Source organism: Cornus florida, unplaced genomic scaffold (assembly GCF_030987335.1).
Source record: "Cornus florida cultivar Cherokee Brave unplaced genomic scaffold, ASM3098733v1 CherokeeBrave_3.0.0_Hap2_Chr03, whole genome shotgun sequence".
NCBI lineage: Eukaryota > Viridiplantae > Streptophyta > Magnoliopsida > Cornales > Cornaceae > Cornus > Cornus florida.
The window spans coordinates 8,943,521-8,970,852 of record NW_026775573.1 but is presented as its reverse complement, the minus strand read 5'-3'; the positions used below and the strand labels follow the sequence as shown (position 1 = coordinate 8,970,852).

At 33.3% G+C, this 27,332-nt stretch overlaps 2 protein-coding genes across 3 annotated transcripts; both read right to left on the bottom strand.

Annotated features, from left to right (window-relative positions):
• Positions 1–2,840: 2,840 nt before the first annotated feature.
• On the bottom strand, positions 2,841–8,624 carry LOC132299353 (cycloartenol-C-24-methyltransferase). 2 transcript variants are annotated; one of them, XM_059795896.1, is made up of 14 exons: positions 8,504–8,624; positions 8,145–8,262; positions 6,911–6,977; positions 6,314–6,387; positions 6,077–6,161; positions 5,926–5,981; positions 5,272–5,326; positions 4,840–4,887; positions 4,669–4,752; positions 4,380–4,496; positions 4,201–4,284; positions 3,973–4,098; positions 3,706–3,803; positions 2,841–3,029 (listed from the first exon to the last, which is right to left on the bottom strand). In XM_059795896.1, exons 2-14 carry the CDS (start codon positions 8,225–8,227, stop codon positions 2,966–2,968), a joined length of 1,041 nt encoding a protein of 346 aa, XP_059651879.1. In that variant the 5' UTR covers positions 8,228–8,262; positions 8,504–8,624; the 3' UTR covers positions 2,841–2,965. The 2 variants fall into 2 exon arrangements, with proteins under 2 accessions (XP_059651879.1, XP_059651878.1); XM_059795895.1 differs by having other exon boundaries at positions 8,434–8,595.
• Positions 8,625–14,861: 6,237 nt separating this feature from the next.
• On the bottom strand, positions 14,862–17,862 carry LOC132299352 (protein DUF642 L-GALACTONO-1,4-LACTONE-RESPONSIVE GENE 2-like). Its single transcript, XM_059795894.1, has 3 exons — positions 17,586–17,862; positions 16,358–16,855; positions 14,862–15,537 (listed from the first exon to the last, which is right to left on the bottom strand). The coding sequence occupies exons 1-3, from the start codon at positions 17,662–17,664 to the stop codon at positions 15,017–15,019; spliced, it is 1,098 nt and encodes a 365-aa protein (XP_059651877.1). The 5' UTR covers positions 17,665–17,862; the 3' UTR covers positions 14,862–15,016.
• Between the last annotated feature and the right edge of the window lie 9,470 nt (positions 17,863–27,332).

Sequence of the window (27,332 nt, the reverse complement as noted above, 5' to 3'; positions counted from 1 at the left end):
TTTTTTCATATAAAGACGGACACAAAGTAATACTTTACAACCTATATGCTTATATGTACAAAAATTTCATTCCTAAAGGTATTTTTGAAAAAAATAAATTTTAGAGGCACAAAGTTATATTTTACAAGTATTATTCCTATATATATAATAATTTTAATGGGCCAGCCCTGCATATAAAATCATTTTACAAAACATTGATGGGAGAATTGAATTATAATGACATGAATAAAGAATATTTTTTGAAAAATTTTTGTTTACATGTTAGCGATTGGATCATTTACTTACAAAAATAAAAAGTAAGAATAAAAATAAAATGCCTGATTCTTTGTGGTCGATTGGATAGGAAAAATGATGCAGTTGTTGATTTTAAAAAAATTTAAGATGATGAATTAAACTTCATATGTTAATTTTTCTGTAAAATTTAGTGTCTAAATTATAAGTCTTATTATTTTTTAAATGGCTATTTAGTTTTGGAGCTTCAATTCTTTATGTAGATAAATTACCAACCAAATTTCAAATTACATAATGAGTGAGTAAATAAGAAGAACAAGATTGCTAACCTCAGACCACATACAGTGAAGAACAATTTATGAGTGTTAGTCAATGCTTCATTAAATTGTAAGTTCCCACTTTTTTCTTTTTTGTTTTTCGTTAAGTTGTTCGTCAATGCTTCATTAAATTGTAAGTTCCCACTTTATTAAGCCGTTTTCATTCATATTATCAAGTTCAGTTAGAGAATTGAGGGAATTAACATAAGTTTTTTAAAATAGCTTGGAATTGCTAAATGTTAGGGAAGGAAGCCAAAAACAAGATAAATCCAAAACATTAAGAAAATTCCTGGACTCTTGCATGGAAATGAGTTGTTAAGATATTACCATGTTACTTCTTTATTTTCTGACTATGTTACTTTTTTATTTTCCTCGCAGTATCATGACGCATACAAATTGAAGGGCTATTGATTAATTTCAATTTTAATGCAAAAAAAATAAATAAATAAATAAAATAAAATTTCAAAATAAAGTTTTTGTTTATATTTAAAAATGGAAGTTGAGTTACAAATGCCTCCAATATAGAGATTGGCATTTATTATGTCTAGTTATACTAACACATCTACTTTTATTTACCTAATGGGAAGATAGGGACAAGAACTTGATTTTAGTACCAAAAAAACTGAATTTGTCTTAGACTTGAAGTTGCACATGTTGTGATGGTTTGGATGAAAACACCTCCATATTTAATGTTTTGTTTTCTAAAATCATCTCATTGGTACTTACTTAACTTAATCGTGAGAATTTGACTCTTACCTATATATAAAATTTGACGGCTAAAGGCATTAAAGTTAATGGTTAAGATTTAGTTAATACAATTCTTCAAGTAACTCTCTCGTGTAATATTTTCCAATCTTCCTCAATGTTCTATAATCCTCCGTCACTCTACAACACCATGTACTAGAATGCATTGCAATTAATAATTAAGATTTATAATGGATAGCTAAAATGCATTGCAATTAATAAGTAAGATTTAGTTACTAGAATTCTCCACATATATATGTTCTCCAATAGACCATAAAACTCTTCAGTGTTATGATATCCTTCAACTCTCTACAACACTACATAATTTCTTGTTTTTTTAAATTTTTTAAATTATTGATTTAAATGAAAATATATAAGGTATAAAAGAAAAGAAAAAAAAAATAGTATACATGTGGTCGAATTTTTGTTTTTAAAAAATATATATTATACATCTCCGTGTTCATAAATTATGCATACGTTTACCATCCCCTATGTTTTCACACTATTTTACTATGCTCTCGTATAATATAAATTATGAAAACTATGCTCTCATATATATAAATAATGAAAGAATTTTCAGGCTTGGTATCATATCCATAAAACACCTAGTCGTACCAAATTAATTTATGCCCAAAATCAATCTTTGCTCTTTCTTTGAACAATTACAAGCCTAATTCAAATTGTTATATCATGTGGAGTGCCAAAATATTAGAACTTGGTTTTGTATATTGTTAACATAACCAAGAACACATTTTTAACTTGTTAATTTACCAGACCACCATAATTAATCACACCTCCATCTTGGTCACTTGCCTTTTAAGATTTTCTTTTTTTAGAATTATTTTTTCTGATGAGTTCAATTTTCATATTAACCACAAGGGAAATTATACGCCATTGCTCTGGTTCTGTAAGATGATGGTGTATGATGTCCATCAGACTTCACCTCATAGATTTAGGTGATTTTCAAAAATTCATCCTAGCAGACACCGTGAACAATTTCACAATTCACTTGTGCTGAAAAGTGAGCCACCGTGCCCTATAAATGTCACACCTCTTTCAATATGTTTTCTATTAGTAGCCAGTTCCGAAGACTACACTAGCAAAAATATCTTTCTACACTAGCAAAAAGATCTTTCATTCCGAAAATAGTGCACCCAATGGGAGAGCCGGAACAACTCCTCCATTGGATGCATTCAACATGGCTCCACTTCAATGCATCCAATGGAGGAGTAGAGTAACCTCGGCTCATCCATTCAGTGCACTGTTTTTAGATGCATATATAGAACCATCTTCCTGACAAAGCAAAAAGTTCAAGCTATATAAATAGTTGTTGAAACAACCAAATTCTATTGTCTTGCATGATCTACTAAATAGAAATTCTTAAGAAATGTAAACGTCGGAAAATAAGCGATGAAATAAAAAACTGGATTTAAGTTGCCATAAAACCCTACTGTCATTAAACCAAAAAAAAAAAACCCTACTGTCACCATCACTTAGAAACCCAGTATATCAAGAGGCGGTGAAATCACAGGAAACCAGACACAGAACTCAAAACAAACAAGCTGCCTCGCAATTTAAAGTGACCTATCATCATCGTTTACAGTTCTGACATGGATTGAACCCCGAAACATTCAATAAATACAGCAGCAGGTTAGTTAATACATATTGCAACATTACTGGCCGTCCAAATGAGGCTTCCGAGCCAAGAAGAAGTACATTGGCGTGAAGATCTCTTTCCTGAAACACCCGGTAATACAATTCTGTCAGTGAAAAATCTGAAAAAAGCTCCACACTGACCACAAAGAAAACATGGTTCAATTTGTACAAGGAAGAAGCTTCAGGGTCCTCGCGTTTCAATCAACTTTAAATGTTAAATTGGAAGGCAGCTCAGGATAGGAAAATTAATTAGTCACTTAACATTGTTGTGATGGGTGATATTGAACAATCCAATGCCTCTTTTCTTTATTACTCTTGGCTTCGTGCACGAAATGAGGAGAAGGCATAGAAAATTACAAATGCCTGGGGGAAGCTGTGCATATAGAAACATTTTCCATCCCTCCCTCAAGCTCTCCAAGAGCCAAGAAGAGCAACCATTACAAAAGATTTATTTGTCTCTAAATACCAGAAAAAGTTTACAAATAGATTCACATAAAATCACCAACTCATGTTGATTACTGGCCCCAAGAAAAATTAGAAGTGAGGTTTATCCAGCCTAATGGTTAATTTTGTACACTCAATGTGTCATGTGCCCAATTAAATTTCCTTGGGGATAAGCACCCTTGTTTCAAATATAATGCTCAGCAAGAGATACTCAGCTCAGCAAGAGATACTCAAAACAGAAATCAGTATTAGTCTATTTGGTGGATATAAGTGTGAGAGAACGGACAACAATGTGAGAGAAGATAATTCTCACCTTCCACCATCAACTAGCCCTTCTGCAGCTTTCTCTAAGAACAATTGAACTCTTTGACTTCCCTTAGGGGCAAGTCCCACATATTCTAGGGCCATGACCTGCAGAGAAAAGAATCAAAACAATAATGAACTGATTCTTGCACCTTGGGGAAGAGAACACACAAGAAAATCCATATAATTGATGCCAGGACACCGCCAAACAAAATGTATATAATTTTGCTAAAAACAATATAACAGGTATACAAGGCACGAAATGCACAGATCTTACCATGTTTTTGGTAATAAAACGTCCAATAGCTGTTAGGCGGAAACTACTGAGTGAAAAGTGACTTGTATCCAAAGGTAAGTACCAAGGCATGGGTGAGCCCACTGCAAGATCCTTATCCCATATAACCTAGAGAGACAAAAGCAAATTATCAATAATTTTGGTTGTATGGCGATCTCCTTTAAAACTCATTCAGACATTCAGTAGAAATAATAGTAGCTCACTACTCACTTCAAAACCAGCTTGTTTCAGTGCTTCAAGACATTGTCCTGTTGACCTAATGTCGGGGAGGCCATCACCAATCTCAATTTCAGCCTGTGACCATGAAATTTTTATATACATACCAAGCCTTTAAAAGACAAATTCATCGTAAATACCAATTAACAGGAATTTTGGGAATCTAGAAAAACCTTAATTTTTTGGTGATCTTGGTTATTGGGGTCAAAAGAATCAGTCATGCACCACTCATATGCAGCAAAACATTGACCAGGCTTTAATACCCTATATATCTGCTTGTAGCATCCAACCTTTAAAACAGAAATGCAAGGTAAATAAGCAAAAATCAAATGAACCAAAAACTAAAATAAATTGATATTATTCAGCAAAAAAAAAAAAAAAAAAAATCTAAAATTTGATATGTCATCCTAACCCAAGGATATTCATGACAATTTCAAACTTGAACATTTTCAGTTTGCATACCGCATCTGGAGCATGACAAGTAGCCTCAATTGCATATACTGCATCAAAACTGTTCTCTGGAAATGGCATATTCATGAAATCAGCCTGCATCATTACAAAACAACTATTAAGGCATTCACACAGGAAAAAAAGTGCAGAACAAACATGAACTTAATATATAAAACTACTAACCTTCACAAAATCACAAGTCTTGTCTACTCCGGCAACACAATTAAGCGCCTGCAGATTAACAGGAGCATGCAAGCATTAATGCTTCTGAAAAGATTCGGCATTTCAGAAGTTATGTGAAACAGAATAAAAGTTTGCAAATTTAGACCATGGCAAACTGGTATCATCCTTCATTAATTATGAATTCGAGTTCAAAATGAACTGAATTCTCTGTACTCAAAATGATCAACCTTGGAAAACCATAAACTGTCTACACTGGGAATGAGTTATTCAAGTTCCCAATGTTGGTCATGTGTTCTTATGAAACAGAAACGAGATCAGAAATGGAATATCAGGATCTCTGGCTACAAATTCGTCATAGATAAACTCAAAAACATTATGTAACAAAGAGCTGTTGCAGATACATTCCATCTTTTGGCAGACGTAAAAAAGTACCTTCCCTCTTGTAATCTGATATTCATTGTTGTTAAGTCCTGTAACTGATGTCGAGCTGCCAGATATCACAATACAAATCAGAATCGTAGGACAACTCTTCTAATGGAAAAATAATGAACCTCTGAAACTTGTCAAAACTTTTCAAAATACACTTGAGCTGAAAAACATTTTTATACGCACTTCACCAAAAAAAAGATATATGTACTTGTACCAATAATATCATCACATTAATAAAACATTAGTCATAGTCACAAAAAGAAAATCAGTCCATAGCGTACACAATTGACTATTAAATTTCTCCAGTTCTTCCATATTGCAGTCTTTATTTGCACAATATTATCAAATAGATAAAATAAAGTAGACCCCTGACAACCATAAATAACACATGATTGTTCTTATTCATATTTTTTGAGGAAAAGAAAAATATAAAAAGAAACAGACTAATGCCCTCCATCATCATTGTTATTGGTAGAACTTAATAAGAATTAGGTATTCTATCATAAACAACCAAATATAACCCATCAAACATGGCGTGAATGAGATACAAATTGGAGTACTATGCTAATAAATTTGAAATCACAACTTCCAGTACTAACAAAATTCAGCAACCATCTCAAGCGCAAAATAAGATAAACTCGTGAATCGCTATCTTACCTGAATCGAGCAATTTCCCTTAATGGTCCACCAATTCCGCATCCTACATCCAACACCTACAGTGATGGTAGAAAGCTCAAATTCCTAATCCAAAACAAGTAGCTAGTGGTTTTTTAATATGGTAATGTACAATCTATCAAAGGAGAGAGACCTTCTGTCCGGGTTTCAGGCCCAATTGTAAAGCAAGGAAGTGCTCATGTCGCTTAATGCTCTCTTGAAGAGACTCCCCTTTCCATCTGCAGGCACAAATAGGAGATCATGTTAGTTTCATCAGCAGCAATTGAAAAGCATATAAAGCTGTGTGTAAAAGACAAAAACAGCTCACATGTGAAAACTAAAGTGAAGAAAAGAAAATAAACGATGAGCCTGTAAAGAGTGTCATGTTAACCTGGGTGCAAAATGGAAGGACTCTCCCCAGCCATATTCATAAAAGCTGGTAACAAGATCATAGTATTTGTTAACCTGAAAAGACATAAAACAATTCTTATACAATAGAAGATCATGTTTAGTTAAGTAAAGTGATTTCGCACCCAGATAGTAAATTACAAGACTACAGACTATTCAGACAAAGCATCATGCAAATGGACTTAACAGTTCTCATGGGCTTAAGAGTTCTCATGTTTCGGTGAAAGAATTATTACTAAAATGAGTCCACCTCATGGTTGTATGGCTGTTCAATTTTCTGAAAATAGTTCTCGAGAACTCAGAAAACCGTTCAAGACTTTTCTATAGAAACATGCCTTTTTTAACTTATTTTCGGAAAACAGTACAAAACTTTGATTCTTGGAATGTCATTATCAAATCAAAAGTTTGATTCTTGGAACTTCTTTGTCCTGGAACCATAATAAAATAATATTTGTCCAAAACTTTCCCTCTCTAAGAAATTGCAGGCTATGAAAATGCCTCTGATTACAGACATGATACTTCTCGAGATGAATCTGAAAAAAATAATAATAATAAAATAGAATATTTAAAAAAAAAATACCATGTCCGTGTAATTAGCCTTTCTCTGTTCCTCTTCACCACCATAACAGACATGATACTTTTCGTACCTGTATCATCAAAGTGAAACTTATACCAAAAGATTAAAAGTACACAAAAGACCTCAAGCACATCACGCAGACCCAAACCAACAAACAAAACCCAGAAAGATCAGAACATTACAGTTCGCTGCAAACACTCAGAATTTCATTGTTTTTATCAAGGATGCCTCAAGTATTAGGGAATACTTTGTTACTTCAATAAATGCAGCACTACAAGATTGGTAATTTAGACCATAATAGATTATTTATTTTTACAAATGAAGGAAAGAAATTCCCAATTCCTCAAAATCCACTTCCCGGTAATAGGCGGGCAGCAAACATCTTGCCTTACTCAGAATAGATTCCATCCAACAAAATTGATCACAACAGGTCTAGATTTTTTATTATTATTTAATCATTCAAGAACAGCTCCCTGGGTAATATACTGGTCCTGAAGGCTCCATAAATCGGCTGTGCAGATACGTCAGAGTTCAGTCAAATAGCACACCAGCTTAAGAATCTTGTTAAGTTCCCAAAAAGATTTGAGGCAAATAAAAATTAAAAAGTGAAAAGGAAAGCATTCTCGCAACCACCATTCAACTCCTAAAAGTTCACAATAACAAAATTCCCAATTTTGTTTTCCTATTCTTTCCAGGTACCAAAACAGAATTAACCAGAGACAGAAGTGGAGGCACTGAAAGACATAAATAGCATCACAAGTTTGACATTTGATTCCCAGAACAAAATTCATTACACCTTATGAAAACAGTAACATTAATTGTGAAATAAATATAATGCCAGGAAATATAACAATAACAAATGAAGAAGACAGATCAACCACAATAAATCTTTTTCTTTTCAATGGATAAGTAGATCTCCGCAATAAATTAATGTAATATAGTAATTGCCACCAAATTCACATATTATTAAGTACCAAAAATCCATCACTTTTCTTGTTGAACTGAGCCAATATCAAAATCAGCATACGTAGACTTCACTCTAGGATGAGAAAGAGATTCAAACTTTATCCTAGAGAGATGTGTAAGCACGATTATTCCAAACGAGAGAAAAAGACACATTCAACACTTATAGAAATAAACAATATTAATTTAATCATCACTTCACAGAGCGTTAAACACAGTTCTAGAGAGAGAAAATGAGAGAGATTCAAACGGCATTCTAGAGAAAGAAACGCACTTGTCGACGGCGGAGAGGACATCATCTTTCTCGATCTTTCCGCCTAGACCAGATGCGAGATCAAACGCTCCAGCTTTCGACATCTCGCGATTCTAATTCTCGCCAACCACTTTGAGATCTAAACACAGAAGCATTGAAATTCAAGACAGAGTCCTCTTGAAGTCAAATTCAATATTCTGATTTTCAAAATTGTTTTCCAAAAGGAGATCAAAATGCTATCAACACAATGTAGATTCTTGAATAAAGTGAAGACACAATTGACGAATCAGACAACGAATAGAGAGCTTACAAGATCTGAGAAACCCTAGCAGAGAACGAGTCTATTGCAGAGAGAGAGAGAGAGAGCACTATATATGTACCTGTGACACCTGAGAATAGTATATATGTGTGTGTATTGAGCTTGGAAGAGTTGTAGAGAAAGAGGAGACAGAGACCTATATACAGTATATATATAGTATATATTGGTTAAGCTTTGAAGAGTTGTAGACAGCGTGGACTGAGCGTCATTTTGTACGACGGACAACATTACGGCTCTTTGTGCTTGACACGTCATCATTAACGTGCACGAATCTAAAGTCGGGTCTATAAAGATCCGGTGGGTCCGAAAATTGTTCGGATCACAAGTTTTTTCAATTCTTTTACCTTTTAACCTTTATTTTTTATTTTTTGCTTTATTAACGAACTTTACTTTGGAATATTCTTTTCTTTCAAGTTTTTTTTTTTTTTTTTTTTTTTGATACATAGTTTGGATTATTATAAAATTTCTTTTTTCTTAGTTAGTTTGGAATTTATAAAGAATATTAAAATATTAAGTATAATCAAAATGACATATAATTGTGAAAGCAAATGCTACAATTATTACGAAACATGTTTAATTTGATGGTAAATTCTAATTTTAACACCGGTTTTTTTTTTATTTATTTATTATTATTTCTTTCCTTTTGATAAGAAACAATATTGCTTTTTTTTTTTCCCACAAATATTTAGTTCCAAAAATACATTTTTTCAGAGTATTTTTTTGAACTTATCCATGTGCGCATCTAAATTGATAGATTATATATATATTTTTTTCAAAGTAAAAAGTGTTAAAAATTAAATTAGTAAAATGTAAAGAGTCTAAACTGACACTCTAAAATTCACCCAAAATACTAACCCACTGAATTATCGAGTCCTCTACTCTTTTATATATATATTATTATAATTAAAATTAAAAGTAAATACGCAGTCATTACTCACGTTGGTCATAAATTTGTTTAAGAGGGAACATAATTGATATGAAAAAGAAAATCTAACTAAGCAAGACATTATACATGAGTGCAAGAAGTAAATTTAGAAGAAAAAAATAAAAATATATGAGAGAACTAGGAAGGGAAAAAACTAGGATTTTATTGAAGAAAAAAAATGTAAATTTATTTGAAAAGAATCTAAAGGGCAAAAAGAATTATAATTTTTTTTGGTACGAAAAACTAAAATAATAATTTTAGATAAAGAATGTAAATGTATATACATATAGTTATATAAATAAATAATGGCGCTCTCGGAGCGTAGTAGTGATAGTAGGAGTTCGGTGTTTGCACTCCACAGGTCAGTGTTTGAACCTTCCAAATTTTCTATATTCTCGACTCATTCAGTGTGTGGCTATGGAATTGTGCTACATTATTCCTAGTTTGATGTTATGAGATGGGGTCCTAAGAGGCCTTATTTCAGGGAACTCTTGGTCATCAATAAATAAATAAATAATGGGGCAGGCCACGCAGGCTCCGCAGCTGGAGCGACAGCTTTTCTTTGTCTTGTACTCTGAACTGGTTCTAGTGTTAAGTTGCATGGATCCAAGGAAGTGGGCCGACTTGGATGCAAACAAAAACTGAGTCAATTCCAAGGCAAATCCACATCAGCTACTACTACTCCTATATTTTACACTGCAAGTCTGTAACATTTGTTGGTATACGATACAATTGGATATTATTTGGATTGAAAATTCATAACCCAGATCCAATTTTGCAAGGTTACATTGTACAGTCGTATGTTTTGAAATAATATATATATATATATATATATATATAAATTGATTAATTTTGTTATTTTAAAGTAAATTAAGCTGACCAGCTTTTACTGCTTTCAATACGAAATTAGTCTTTGATATAATATAATATTAATAAGTTAAAAATATATTATATTTGATTTTTTTTTTTTTTTTCTGTTTCGAATAATTAAAGAATCAAATTTGTGCTAGGTCCGACATTTTTGTTGGTTATAATTATTATTATTTATTTGTCAGTATAAATAATTTCCACGCTTATTTTGTTCTTCACATTGTTCATTTAAATTCTCAATATTTTATTTTGGGAGATAGAAATATATATATATATATATATATATATATATTTTAAGATAATTATTAAAATTTCTTTAAAGAAAACATGATACCACCAAGAAATTTGTAATGATATAGCATATACCATGTAAACATCAGAGAACACATGTAGTTGATACTTAGAATCTAAGAAAATTACCTTTCTTGTCTTCAAATATGTCGAGGATGATCACATGAAGTCATAAAGAGGAAATGATTAATTAGAATCTTAGAAAATTGGCTTTCTTGCCTTCAAAAATGTCTAGAGTGATGCCACAAAGTCATTTACATTTTTGAAGTGTGGACAATCCAAGCCCTTTTTTTCAAAAAAAAAAAACTTTATGACTATCTATTGCTTCAGCTTCTCCCACACCATAAATTTTTTATTTTTTTTTAATTCTTTTTATTATTTTTTTTCTTTAGATAAATCTTAATTGTCAAACTAATTAGAGAAAGAATTAAGATTCTCTCTTGTATCATTTCATTTCGTGTCACGTTATATATTATTACATCGCTTATATAACAATTTTACATTATTGTTGACGGTAAAATCTGGCTAAAGCCAATTCTAAATTTGATGTTTGCGGCATGCCAGAACCAACAATGTAAGTAATTCAAGTGTGTTTAGTCAACAATAGTCTCGTTGAGAATTTTGACTTTCAGACAATTATAGGATAAAGAGAACAAGTATACTCATTTGTAAGTCTTAGTTAAAAAGACTTTAGTAAAGTGAATAAAATAGTAACTGTTAAGAGAATAGAAAGGGGAGAAGATATAAATATAGAAGGAGATCGAGAGGAAGACAGATTGAGAGAGAGAGATAGCAAGGTTGCTATACGGGAGAAGAGCTTAACAAATCAATAACATTAATAAAAAGATTCTGAGGGTACTGTACCTCTTACAGTTTATGCTTCTACAATTTTTTATAGAATAATATCATCAACTAATTTCTAAACATAAGCATTTCATTCACCTCACAACTCTATAACCCAACTGACTTATAAATTTAAACTAAACTAATCTAGAGATAATTATTAGTTTCTAATTGAAACCAATTTAAAAGATAATTACCAACACTATAATCCCTGTCCATCCTGTTAATTCAAATACTTCTACCTCTTCAACTTTATGTAATTTCAATCCTAGTCCACATAAAAATATAATTCATATTTAGCCCAAGCCAACTGCCACGTTATCACCACAATGTTTTACCAAAATGAGTGTCAACAAGCAGCAATTACGTTACATAGTTTATGTAATCATGATACATGAACCATTATATACCAGCAAGAATTAAGTACTAAAATTTATTCAATCCCATAAGTTCTTGGCATTACGAAAATGGTAGGGTCCTGGCTTTACCAGTTTACCATTTACCTTTTTTTTGCTGGAGAATTTTGTTGGCCCGCACAAATGACAAGCAGAATTATTGAAGAAATAAATTAAAGTTACCAAATGTTGATTCAGTTTCAGAGAAACATAGAGAAATAGAAATAGCTAGAAATAAAAATAAGAAATTAGAAACAAATAAACGTAAACGTTATTAAAGGAACCTTAATCTAGAGAAATATGCAAATTAACCCACTTTATCATATCTTTTTTTCCTTGTATCGGCAAATTAATGAAGGACAATATATTATAGGCTTTGGTTTGTTGAATAGTGAAGTTTCAAATTACCCAAAAACGTGTAAAAAATTATGTATTCAGCCTCGTTTATTTTGACATAAAATATTTTTTTGAGAAATATATATATATATTTTGTAAGTAAAATATATATATATATTATTTTTAATTGACAAAGGTTTAAGTCAATATTTACGTCGAATTTTTGAAAAAATATTTTACCCTCAAACAAACGGAGCATTCTGTTATCTACCCAAAAAAGTTGGGCTACATGCCCTTTGGTGTTAAGCAATTATATATAGTGTGTAAATTTACAGTGGCCCATTAAATGGGCAAGGCCCAACTACCAGAGTACAAACATACCCATTACTAGAAAAGACTTATCTATAAACCAACCCAAGCCAAATCCGCAAAAGAAATCCAATTGCTTGGATGATCATGATTAGTGTTATTTTTGCTATCTGTTTTTTTTTTTTTTTTTTTTTTATCCCGCCAATGTTGTTGAAAATTGTTGATTGTCCCACTCTTAAACGCCTTTAATTAGTAGACTTTTTGGAGATGAGACTTTTAGCTATTGTGAATCTTAAAATTTGCCTCTTGCTGTTTAATATTTTATTATTTATTTCTTTTTATTAAAAAAAAATAAAAATTAGCTTTCTAATTGTTTTTTTTTTTTTTTTTTTTGAGAGGGGAGCCTCTCATTGTTGTGTTCTGCTGGTTTGTTGCAATAAAATGATTAAAAATGACTAGTTCAATGTACGAGATTGTTTTTATTATACTGTATAAGAAGGTTAAGATGTGTGCAGTCTTATCTTAGCTCTCTGTATGGAGATGTTATTATCAAATTCAAAACGTCACAATAGAACAACATTATGGATGCACCAATGCAGACCATCTCGGTAATAATTTTTTTAATGATTTTTTTTTATTCTCTTAAATAGAAGTTTATTTAAAGTACATTTTCTATTAAGAGTTTTTCTTGTCTTTAAGTAGCTCAGCTAGTATGGAAGGATTTTACTCGAACTTTGAGTTGGGTTATATTATATAATCCTCCTTTTGATTTTCCCTCCAAAAATTGATGTATCTAGAATTTTAGAAACTAATTTCCACTTTTATAGTGAAGGCCTTCCAAGCCAGATTATACTTCTTCACTTTTCAAAATAAAAAGTCTAGAATTCAAGTCCTTTTAGTATATTTATTACTGTCAATGCTGCAATATCTGACCCCCTTATTTTGTTTTGATTTTTGTGCATTCTAGGAGCCCGGTGCCTTTTTCCTTTTTTATTTTTATTTTAATTTTACATTTATTTACTGTATTTGTTTTGTTTTGTTTTGTTCATTCTATAGTTGGTTTTATAATCCTTCTCCGTTATTGAGATGCTAATGGAGGCAGTTGGAAAAAGATTTGCACCTCTTTATTCAATATCCTTGATAATCTACACTTTTATACCAATGTCCAATAATTTCTATGGTTTATTAATTAATATGTCAAAGATTTTCTTCTTTTTTATTTTTTATTTTTTTATACTGGGATCTATGGATTTTGACTTTTGCGGCACTTAAAAGATCTTTGTAGGACCTTCATGTACTTGGCTGTATCAAAACCAGTTTTTGTTCCCTATGAAATAATTTGGCAAATAAAATGATCCAATATAATCTTACCATTATATATTTGGCAAATAAAATGATCCAATATAATTTGTGCTGAATCAAGTGTGAAAAAGTATTGTGTTTGCAATAGATGCTTGAGAGCTTGTGCTTCCACTGGTAGGAAAGACTCCTGTTGCTCCCTTTCTCATTTCATTTCTTTTCATGTGCTCTGTCTCTGCATTTGCTAAGAATTAATAGAATATATTATATTCTCCTTTTACGCTGAAGCCCACAAAAAGGGACATCCAAAGAATGACAACAAAGCAATCACAAATTTGAGATCCAAAAAATTAGATTTAGGACTTTATAAATATATACTTAGGTTATGAATTGAAATTGAGAGAGATTTAATCTCACAAGTCCTGGATCTATCTCATATGTGCATTATGAGAAGATAGAGTAAAAAAAAAAAAAAAAACACTGAAGATGAGTAGACGGACTGGTGAACTGGTATCATGGTAAAAAAAAAGACAGGTATTTATGTGTGATTATTTTATGATCTTTTATTAGATCTCCATATTCATGCACTTAGGTTGTCACAACAATATCGAGACACGACATGATAGAAATACACATTATTTCCATGTTTGATGGAAGGCCTACAATATTTAGTTGATGCCAACCATTTATTTGTGACAATTTTGCTGGGATTTGTTTGATTTTGCATATAATATAATTTATCAACTTTATTTGACACCGCAAGGTTACAACTACTGTAACTGTTGAATGTTTTATTAAGATGTGTAGTACATCATGCATGGACCAAGTTTGGGTAGAGCAGTATAGCTTTCAAAAAATGAAAATCAAAGTGCCAATCCAAACCCTAGAAGTTTTCCCGGTAATTATCCAGGGTGCACGTAGAATCAGGGACAACTTCCAGGACAAAATGTGCCTGGTACATGTGGAACTAGAGACAACTCGTGCTAGACGATGAATTATGGAGCTCGTGCTAGATGATGAATTATGGAGTGTTCTTAAGAGACCCGACACCACATACACACACACACACAGTGCCATTCCGCTGTAGGCCTTTTTTTCTGGACACCACAGAAAGACTAGATCATAATAGCAAGTACAAAACAGTAAGCATGTAAAAGTTTAAGCAATCATAGGTAGGAAATGTGCCTCAGGCCCTCATATGTGGCCAATTTACAATAGAGAGATCAAATGACTATTGCAAAAGCATCAATTATAATATTACACATGATCCATATGTAGTTTTGTAGTTTGGTTATGACTAACTTTTCTAAGCAACTGGGAAAACCCTAACTTGATCGAGAATAGGACCACAAAGCGAACCAAAGTCATCAACCCTAGTGTGGTAGTATGAGCTGAAGAATGTTAGTCTGGTCCGGGCTGCAGTTGCTTTGAACTTGAAACTAGCAGTCTTGAACCTGCCCTTGCCTTCAGATTTGAAGGGTACTTTCAGGGTGTCTTTGGCGGCGAATGCTTCAACCATCATGGACCCGTGGCAACCGTTCTTTGCATCTCCTACTGTGAATGTGAGATTGTAAAGCTTGTTGGGAACCGTTCGGATAATCTGGGCAATGGCACTCTCTCTCCCTGCAACCAATTCAACTGCAGCAAGGCCATAGGGGACATTGAAGTGCTTCTTATCAATGAACTTAACAGCTTTAAGGGATTCAATCATCCACCCGGGGAGTGGGGATGTGAGATCCTCCTGTTTGGGAGGAAGAAGAACACCATTGGAAGAGTTCAACAACCTATGGGGACCCTCCTCAAAACCACTATTCTTCACCAAGTTGTCTGAAACAAATCGTTAGACAAAATTGGTCAAAACCATTAAATTCCTACATAGATTTTGTGAACACAAATACAAAATTCTAAATTCGTACAAAATTCTAAATTAATACTACTTGATTAAAGAAGCACATATAGAAGTAGATTCAAAATTATAGACAGACTCTACAAATCAAACCATAGAGGTCAACATATCAACCAGTGCCAACACCTGGAAACCAATGAAGTATACAATTCAGATCAAGAGAAAAGTATCCCTTGTAAAATATTAAGAGAGAAATTAACCAAATCACGGAATAACAAAGAAACCCTGATTATAAATCCAAACTGACTATATGAAAATCATAGACCTGAAAATTTTGTTTCGGCAACCCAAAAAATGGGCTTTGTGTGGGTTGTGGACCCGGGTTGTAAATTCTCTTGTAGTTCAGTCAATAAGGGCATTTAGGGTTTGTGGTGTGGTATGAGAGGACACTGAAACAGATTTTCACTATTTGGAGACTGAATAGTGAAAATCTTTCACATGATCTACATCGTGGACGTAGACCTTACGATTTGTGTCTTATGTAGTGCATGTTCTTTCTGTCATGTTTCTTGACTGAGATCTGTTTTGTTAGCATTTGTTTGTTAAACCCATGTAAAATTTCAGATTGACTTTCATATTAGATACTGACATGTCACCAAATCTAGAGATCCCAAGAACAAGAATTAACAAAGAACCATACACGCACATAAGACCTAGATAACAAATCATCCACACTAGCTAAAGAGATTTAGTTAATCAACACTTCAACAAGTAAAACCATAGAGGTAGTTTATATGATACCTCTTGTTGGCATTGGGGGATAGAGCTCTTTGATGGCAACTGCATCCAATAGTGGGCCACAACTAGGATCCTCTTGAACCCCGGGATTGTGGAAGATCACCTTAACAAATTTGGAAGTGGCTTTAAAACCATAAGCATAAGTGTCACCTCCATCACTGCTATAGAGTGTCTGCAGAGGAAGGTCCCCTGTTTGAGGAGGTACTGAGACTCTCAACACCTCTTCTTGTGCACATGTTCTCGATGCCCCAAATGTGAGTGCATAGAGAGAGCCTGGTTTCACTTGAATTGTCTGAGAGATGGAGGCCTCGTTTCCGAGCCTAACGGCGTGGACACCGTGGGCAACTGCGAAGTACATTCCACCGGGCTGTGGCCCGCCGGAGATGTACTCGACGAAGCCATTGATTTCCCATTTGGGTAGGGCGTATTTTCCTTGGAGTACTGTTTTCTTGATGCCAGTTGGTTTTGGTTGCTCTTCAAAGTTGCCATTTGGGAGGAGGCCTAATGAAAGAAACAGAGTGAATGGGTCATTGATAGTCTTATCTATAGAACAATGTACTTAAGTCAGAAATATATCAAAAACATTAACATCATCCAATGGGAGTTTTTGTGTGTGTGTGTGTGAGACAGAGAGAGTAGTAGCTACTACATCATTGATGTATAAAATTAATGAAACGTGTAGATCCCAAAATGAGATAAAACCCTCAAATGGATGTAAATATACCACAACACAATAAAAATTTAGGAAAGAAAAGGAGAGCAAGGGAGAAAATGATGTAATGTATTAAGTCAGAAATATATCAAAAACATCAAGAAAACCCAATGTGAGTTTGTGTGTGTGTGTGTGTGTGTGTGTGAGAGAGAGAGAGAGAGAGAGAGCTACTATAACATTGATGTATAAAATTAATGAAATGGACCCTCAAATGGATATAACCATATCACAACACCAAAATTTTTGAAAAAAAAATAATTCATTAAGTTGAAAAGATAACCTCAAATTGATAAAATCGAACACATTTCAACATCAAAATCTGAGAGAAACACCTAAAATGTGTGTGTGAGAGAGCATAAATCAAGAAAAACGAACACATGAAGATGACATTTTGCTTGAAACTACCACAGAAGAGCTCAAAGGAACTTGTAAATACCAAAACCCAACTTCACAAAACAGATCATTAGGCAACAAACTTTGAAACTCAGCTAAAAAATAAAAGTTAGATATGAGCTTTACCGTCCAAAGGAAGAGCTGCTAAAGCAGAACCACCGAATAAGAAGCAGAAAGCAAGCAAAAATGAGATCAACACCGCCATTTTCACATAGAAGATAGCAAGCTCTGTGTGATATATATATAGAGAGAGATGGGTTTTGAGATTGGGGAACTAGGGCTTCAGTGCTTTACATATATATGCGAGAGAGAGAGAGTAGGAAGAGAGGGAGAAAGAGAGGGGTATAGCAACAATCACAGCTCTTTGGCCACTGCACCACACTGACAATTTTGTCTGCTTGTTTCTCTCTCTCTTCTACACAATTTATGCAATTCCATTTTAATGCTACTTCAAGTTGTAAAATCAGATGGAGTGTAACGCGCGAAATAAACAGTCAATAATCAATAGTTAAATACATTTTTTTTTTCTCGGTAATTATTATAGTTATAAACCTTGTATCTTACCAAGAATGATTGTTTCTTACGAATAAACAGTCAATAATCAATAGTTAAATACTATGTTTTATGTAAACCTAATTCGTAAAAAAAACTAATTCAAATCAATTATTAAGCTATTCAAATTGGCTCAATTTAATCTGATTTTTAAAATTTAAGTTGATCAAACCTTTTTCAACTACTTCAATTCCCTCTATTTAAATAATTCTATCAATTCAATTTGATTCTAATTTATTATTTAAAATAATTCTAAATCATACAATTTTTCTTAACAAGTGCCATTTTCATATTCTATAGGTACTCTCATTTTCATTTTGTATAATTTAAATTTTGTCATCCTTTTATTAATTTAAATCGTACCAATTCTTTACTTTTGAAATGCAGCATTAATTCATTAATGTAATTAGAGAAAATATTGAATCATTATGTTAGTGATGGTTACTACTCAAGATTAAAATATATATGTATATATATATATGAAAATTTTACTAAATTACTGTAATCCTCAATATGCAATATAAATTATAATGAACCGACATACTGCCTGCCCCATCACTCATGGATTTGTTCTTGTACAACGTCTGCTAAATCCGTGCGGGGTTCCATTTGACCTATAACTTGGTTCATCGGTTCTCACTCTGAAAAACAGCTGGCGGTGGAAATCATCGATGAAACTGATTGGGAACCGGTCAAGTCCATTGTCAGTCATTCCTTTCCAACAGCTTCCATGTGACAGTGGGCCCTACCCATGTGAAATTATGGTATTTCACGTTATGGCCTTCTCGTTTTGGTAATTATCATCATACTTTATCCTACGCGTGTACATTCATTATTCGTGTACATTCATTATGCAACGTCACGAATTTTACGCGAGATTCGATCCTAAGTTTTTTTTTTTTTTTTTTTCAGCGATCATAAGTTCACTTAAAAATAAAATTCAATGTTTTTTCTTTAATTTGATTTATAATGAAATTAAACTTAAATATTTTATAAAATTTGAAATATTTTAAAAAGCTTTTACACAAATACAAAGTGGTCAACAATTTCTTACATTTTTATTATTCTTGACATACACATGGATTTCACACTAAATCAATCCAATTTCACGTCCATATCATAATCTTTGACAATTTTATTTCATCTTGAATTTGAATTAAAAAGTATTAACATATAATTTAATGAAATCGGATATGAGTAAAAAATGAAATAGACTAGATTTAACTATGAAGTAAAATTAAAAGTCAAAATTAAGTCGTATTTAATGAGTTAGAACTTATTTGACTTGTGAATAAATCATGTAGGTTTGATTTGTGGAAAATGAAAGAATGAATTAGGTAGGATTGATTTGTCAAAATTAAGTCGGATTAACTAGTTAAGAAGTTTCAATTTTCAACTAAATTACCCTTTTTATAAACATGCTTTAAAGGATTTTTTTTATTTTTTATTTTTGTATTACATGATAAAGTAGGACTCGTTTTTAGAGGATCCTAGTCCGTGATTTGAATTTTTATCAACAAGATTAATTAAACTCATGTTCAAATTTACATCAAGATATTAATTTGAATTTAGATTTACATAAATTGAATTATACACTCTATTTCATGTCTTTGGATACCATGTGGACCATATCTTTGGATGTGATTTATCCAGTTATTGATCTCAATCCCATAAAAGTAGTATGACTTCAAATTTGATTAATTAATAATAGGGTTAAGTGCAAAAAATCTCCCTTAAATTATTATTCTTTTGCAAATAACCCCCTTAAACTAAAAAATCGTCCCCTAAAATATTAATTTGTTGTAATTAAGGACAAATTCATCACAAAAGACTATTTTACCCGTTCTCATTAATATTTTCATTTCTTATTAAATTATTTTTATTATCTTTTCTTTTATGTAAATATTAATTATACTATTTACCTTAATTTTATTTTTAGTATCAATTTATCATAAAAAATGAAAAAAAAAAATATACTACGTATATAAATAGATTTGTAACTACCATTTTCTAAATTGATTAACTTATTATTAAAATTTTATCATTTATAATAAGACGTATTATAACCAATTTAAACATTTTTATTGTAAAAAAAATATCATATTTTTCATACAATAAATTGATGAAAAATTAATAAAATACTTTTGAAAAAAATAACTTCTTTTCATGTAATATATTTATTAAAAATTAATTAATTTTTTTAAAAACTTACTATTAAAATTTTATATTTAAATAATTCATTAAAAAAATTAAACATAAATTTATGCAAATTTAATGGAAAATATATCATCAAATTAATATGAATTTTTTCATAATTTATTTAGATAAAAAAAATATATTAAATGTAATTCAATAAGAAGGACATTATGGTCATTTAATGAAAATAGTATAGTGTTTGGGGTATGTTGCAACAAAATGAGATAGTTTAAGGGTTTTCTGCACAAATTATAATTCAAGGGGGTTATTGGCAAATTCAAACATAGTTCAAGGGGGGATTTTTTGTACTTTATCCTTCATAATACAACTCAAATAATAATAATAATAATAATAATAATAATAATAATAATAATAATAACCCAACTCAAATCTTAATTTATTAAATCCATATGAATACAGCAACTTACCAAATGCCCAAAAAGCATTCACATTTAACATGTCTTAAGAAGGCTCGGTTCTTAAGGCAATAGTTTTTAAGCAATTTTTGACTCCATCTTTATTGGTGGCTGAAGCCTTCGTCTTCAGACTTGCTGTCACGTGAGCTCGTGTTTTCAATTTTCAAAAAGTATGGTTTGAATGTGATGCTAAAGTACTTGCGGAAGCTCTGCATGTGAGTTCTCAGTGTCCTTTTGTCATCGCCCCATGTATCTATGATATTCGCATTGATCAGATCCCTTCTCGTGGGTTAAGGTTTCTCATATGAGGCGATAAAGTAATCGAGCAGTCCATGCCCTTGCATCACTCTTTTCATCTTGCATGTGGGCTGATTTTGTCATCTCTCGAATTGCAGAGGAGGTGCTTCAGTTTGTCGAATTGGATTATTGTCTTCTTCTCCGCTACTTTTTTTTTCTTCTATTTGCCAAAAAAAAACTTTCATCAATACCCACCATTATATTTATTTTCTTCCTGTTCAATATGTTCAGGATGGAGTTCGTTGTACTTGCCAGTTTGAATCTTATTATTCGGATATTAATTTCGTTTTGAAGACAATAATTTATCAAGTATTGCTTACGAATTTAAGATATATAAATTGATCTTTTAAATTAAGCCTAAATTTTAGTATCATTATGATTATTAATAAATTACGGAACAATTAAAATAAAATCAATATTGTAGTTACAATTGAAACATTCAACCTTTCAACAATCAGTCCAAGCACCCAATAGATACACCATATTTTCTTCAGCCGCAGTCATTTGAAATATATGCAATTAAACATATTCTATTAAGTAAAAATAATGACTCAATAGCAATACAACGTTAAAAAAGGATTCTGACATTGCATAGACGAAAGCATAACATGCTTTAGCAAAACTGCCAAAAGCCAAAACTCAATTACAGATTGAGCCTTAGTTCAGGAATTCCTCTTCCTCATAAGCCAAATTTATCTTGCTACTTACGCAATGCTCTCTCAAGCATTGAATAGGTTTGAACTAATTCTAATTCTAAAGCGTTGATTCAGACTTTCATTGTCTCCCAAACGCAACATAATTTTAACCAATTCTGAGATTCTATCCCACAGTCATAGTCAATTGTTCCTTAGCTATTGATCTATGGTACCTGTAACTCATATCATTAATAAATCTCATTGTATATAGAATTATTGAAAGCATTTATCAATCTCATTATATATCTTTTTACATGTGGGCAGAGAAAGATTAGTACCATCCGGTCCATCCCATATGTTGTTAACATTAATTGTCTGCAGAGGCAGTGATCAATGAGTTCTTTATGATAAAAATGTGCGTCTTTGGAATGTTAGAAATCTTATGCCATTCAGTGCTTCTTTCGCTATTGTATCTTTCCGATAAGAGATCACAAATAATAATTTTCAGCAGCTCTTCTAATGCAGCAAGGCATCACATTGTATCAGGCAGAGACTCCAATTTGTGGCAGGCGCCAATATGAAGCTCTCTAGTATTCTGGTAAAGGTCCTGCATTTTGCATGTCATTGTACATCCATGGTCATCTTTCTCAACATCTTGAAAGAAGGACCTGAGCAGTAAATCCTTACAATATCGATCACCGACCAATATAATCTAAACGATAGTCTTTGCGAGTGAATGAACCCTTGAGCCATCCACAATCTAACCAAGGTCCACTTCTCAATACAAGAGCCTTTTGGGAAGAGTGAGAAATAGGCAAAGCATTGCCACAAGTGAGGTGGAAGATATATGGTCGTAACTGACATTCAATGTCGGTAAAATGTGGTTTTCTTCTTGAGCTATTCCCCAAAGTTTCATCTCTCACAATTGACCACTCAATTTCAGTGTCTTTCAAGTAAAATAGTTAGCTAGGCTTCCTACTGTCCTTATTGGAGTGATAGAAATTACACTCTCTCTGTTTCCACCATCCATTACCAATTCTAAAATTGCATTCTTTTCTTCACATTCCAAGCTGATGCAAGGGTATGGGTGCCAAGTCCCCCAGGGATCTTGCTGCTTCTGCCATTGCTAGATTCCTCCTCCTCAAGTGGTTGGTATAGGGGTAGTATATGAAGAGAGGTTTGAAAATGTCCTGTCTATAAAAAGAAATTTGGTTCCCAAGGTCTTGAAAGTGCATGCCATCATGGCATCATCACTACTATCTATCTAACAAAGCTGATCTTTCTCCTTTTAACTACTCTGGTCATGGACACTCTAGCCCAAATCCGACTTTAATCTTCAAATCTCCCATTAGATTGTCTACGCCTTTCAATTTACACAACCCACCAGTGATCATCAATTTGGTCCTTTTTGGTTCACAAGGCTTCTTGTTGTATGGTGAAAAAAAAAAGATTGTGGGTACGTTTGTGCTCTTTTGCAGTATAATTTATTCATTGGAGTCCTTTTTTCTTTTTCCTGATTTAATATAAATTGAAATTAATTCCTTCTTGTTATACACCACTGAATCGTAAATCATAACCAGAAAATAAACAACATGTTATATATATTGATAAAACAAGTTGTCAATACATTCACGGGAAAACACACAATATTGTAATTACAATTGATACATTCAACCTTACAACAATCAATCAGTCCAAGCACCGCCAATGTAATTAATTATTCTGTTGACATCTTGAATCGACAAATCGGACAAAAATGACTCCTCCCTAACCAATGAACAATGCAGTGTCCATGATAATAATGAGAGCATGGCATGCAAGTGACCACTTCCGACCCAAACCGAAACTTGTCCAAACATATCATACATTGATCCATAGATCCCTCGAGTAGAATCACTTTCTCTAATGTCTCAATTGATGATCTACTTGCCGGTGCCGTCTTTAACACATTGTCTTCGATGGAATCTGTCAGAGTCCTCCTAAATGCCCAAGTTTCTGGCCTTCTCTGAGAAATCGTCATGACAAGAAAGGGTATGCTAGTTGTTGAACTTGTGTCTGTAATCAAGGCACGACAAAAACAGAGAATTTCACGAAACACACGGTAACTAATGGAGGTGATTCCAACCGTAGAGAGGAATTGAGAGAAGCACGAGCGTGCTGTTTCATCCGACGACAAAACCGTTGTCGAAATCGGGTACTTATTTTCTGTCACACCGGGAATTCCATTGTTGTATGTAACTAATGCTGTCAGGCCAAACGAATCAGACCACAATGATTTACGGCCAAGATGAATAATATGTTTCTCCAACGTCCATTCATACGGTTCTTCAAAGAATACCTGATGCAGATAATGATTATAGGCGTCCATGAAAAATACTTCTAAAAAGAAGAGAGAGAGAATAGAAAGATGAAGGCAGTGTGCAGAATTATATGGCGGTCATGTATATGTATTTATGCCGATGGGTTTGGCCGATTTCTTAGGCAGAATCCTAGGTGGCATCTAGCTGGCAAAAAGAATGCACGTGTAGCCAAACACCCTTCATCTTCTTCACAATTTCAGTCACCAAACTGCGGCTCACCTACGACAAAGACAGGACAGCCACTGCAACTCTCTCTCGGCAACCGACGACAACTGGCGACAGCAGCAGAGGTGTCGTCGGTGGTCGTCGGTGGGATAAAGAGCACTATTAGTCTCTGCAGACTTCTCGGCGACCGGAAATTGAAGGTCGTCGGTGAAAAAAAACTGGCAATCGACTCCGTTCCTCTCCGCGCAAACAACTCTGTTCCGAGAGAGAGATTGTTGAGGCGATCCGAATGACAACAAAGATGAGAACAATGGAGAACCGAGGCCACTAAACAGCGAAGCCCCAAACAAAAAACAACCAACAACAAGTGATGGCTCCGTCGGTAGCGGTGTGCGGAATTATATATATGCTAAAAAGAAGAGATAGAGATAGATAATAGAAAGATTAAGGCGGCGGTGCAGAATTATATGGCGGTCATGTGTGTGTGTATATATATATATATTACTTGCCAAAAAGGAAAAGAAGATATTACTTGCCAACAAAGTTTCAGGTTTTGGAAGATTGGGTTCGAATTTGGCTTTGTATATATTGACAAAAAATCTATAGATGATATATATATATTTTTTTCTTTTTTTCTTTTTTTGAGAGAGAGAGAGAGAGAGGTAAACAAACTTCATTCAACAATAGAAACACTACAAACATAAAAAAAAAAAAAAAATTATAGATAATACCTATATAAATGTAAGGTTTCCCTTTCTTTGTTTTCTCATTTACTTCGGTAAATTAGAGTTTTTCTTTTCTATTTTTATTGGCAACTTTAGTCGGGGCGGCCCATACGCACAAAGAAAACAAAGGTCACAAAACACAAATAGTGGCCCAATCAAACACTCTTTCCTAAAATAAAATTGGAGGAAAAATTATATTTTATAACCACTTAACTTGTAAAATAGCTAAAATTTCGACATGATTTCAGCAGAAAAAGTCCCTCTACGACATGTTGAACTACAAAAAAATGATACAATGACCTCATTGGGCCTTAAAGATAACCTATCATGTCCCAACGCACAATATAATTATTATATCACATTCTCAAAATGATTACATACATATCAAAAATCTCCTTCCTCCATTTCATCCAAACAAGGAGTACACCTTAGTTACATCAAGTTACAATCCATAAAATGTAGTTAGAATTTAAAAGTCCATAACTTACAACATTGTACCAATTAAACTAAAGTTTCACAAAATAGTTAAGTGTACATTTACAAAATATTAAGGTTCTAATACAAAATATAGCAAAATAAAATGGGTCTCCAAGCTCGTCTAAACCTGTGGTGGAACGTCGTCCGCTACCTCTTTTCCGTGTTCTGAAAAAAATGTTAAAAATGTTAAGCATAAACTCAGTAGGAAGTGTCTAAAACACACTTCTTATGACCCCATGAATCCACATGAGGAAGAGGTAAAAAGAAATGGGGTCATACCATGAGGAATATATATTCTCAACCACAACAACAAATATGTAGCAAATGTCAACCAGTCACAGATTTACTAAAATGCCATGAAGTGCAATGTTATGCATACGTCGCTCCCCAATTCCGAAACAATTCCTTTTCAACTACCAAACCGTTAGTATAATTCGACCCAAGTCACCTCCAAGGCGTCACGAATGGAGGGTTGACTAACTATTCACGACCACAAGGCACCTCCAAGGCGTCGCTGTGACACCCCCAACATTTTTCATGCATAAGTTGATCAGGCTTATACACGAAAAACGAGGGATATCAAAAACAATTGGCAATATACAAGCATGGAATACAAAATGATGATAATAAAAGAATTTAGACAGGAAAGGAATACTAAATAATACAACATCCATCCATCCTTTATTTAATACCGTACTTCATTACAACTTGGAAATCCTATGTCAAGGATCCCTAAATATAACCCTGAGAGTTCAACGTCAAAAGTAAATAAAAACTGAAACTGAAGTAATACATAAAACTTTTACCCTGAACTGGATCGTAAGAGTAGATGAGTTCGGATGGTGGTCCCACACTGCTAACCTCAACCTTGGAACGGGTACTGACTGTATCCTGAAATAACAACAATGGTGGGTCAACCCCACGAGCAAGTCCTCTCTATTATGACCCAAATCAGAGAATCAAATAAATTAATCATTATGAATCGGTTGAGTACTATATCTGTATACATCCTAAGGGAACTATCCAATGTATAACATGACCTCAACCAGAATAGACGGTGATCACTTAGACTCACACTAGGTGGTTAAGTGTCGCCTTTCACTACCCGGGAAATCAGCTATTATACATGGTGCATGGTACTGACAACACAGACTATAACGAACTACACAGTGATAACACCTCGCAAAGTACTGATGAATATACTGAGCATATAAATTAGGCAACACATGCCAATAATATTACTAAATATACTGAGCATGTCAATTAGGCAACACATGCCAATAATATTAAACCACATACCCCGACAGCCACACATCTGTCTATAGCAACGAATGCATAAGGTATAAATGAGTCTAAACTTATTAGCCAGCTCATATAGTTCTATATGGCAACACATCCATATAATATAAATGCGACATAATTAAACAGTCCATTTATTTCCGGAAATGCACACAGCATAATAATCATGGTTTATATATCATTTAACAGTATAAACATCCCATAAGATATCATGGATAATTTATCTGACTAAAACCATGGCATTATTTAATTTAACAGTAATGTTTGATACCATTTAATAAGATAATAACACTATTTATATTTAACAATGTCGTTAAATAAATCACATTAGTATCCGTACTGTAAACGAGCCAATAAATGCTTAGAAAAGATTAATCGGCCATAAGAATAAGTAACGGGTATTAAAATAATAATTTCGTGGCCCGTTAAACCCGTAAATACCAACACAGTACCTAAAAATCCAAGTTTAAGGTTCTGGAATTTACAAAACAGGCCCTAGGGGTATTCTGGTAATTTCCAGCAGCTGTAGAGACCTCACACGCGCCCTCATGCGCCTCCCAGAGCCTCCCCACGCACAGCCCAACCTTTCCTACTTTCCCACGCGCCTCCACGCGCGTTTGGCATCAACCACGCGCGCGCACGCGCTCCCACGCGCGCACTAATGCATCCTGATGACGTGGCTCGTCCTAATTCGTTGGCTGCATCATCCTACTATGGGCGCGCTACACTGAATCATCTCACCCTCTCATCA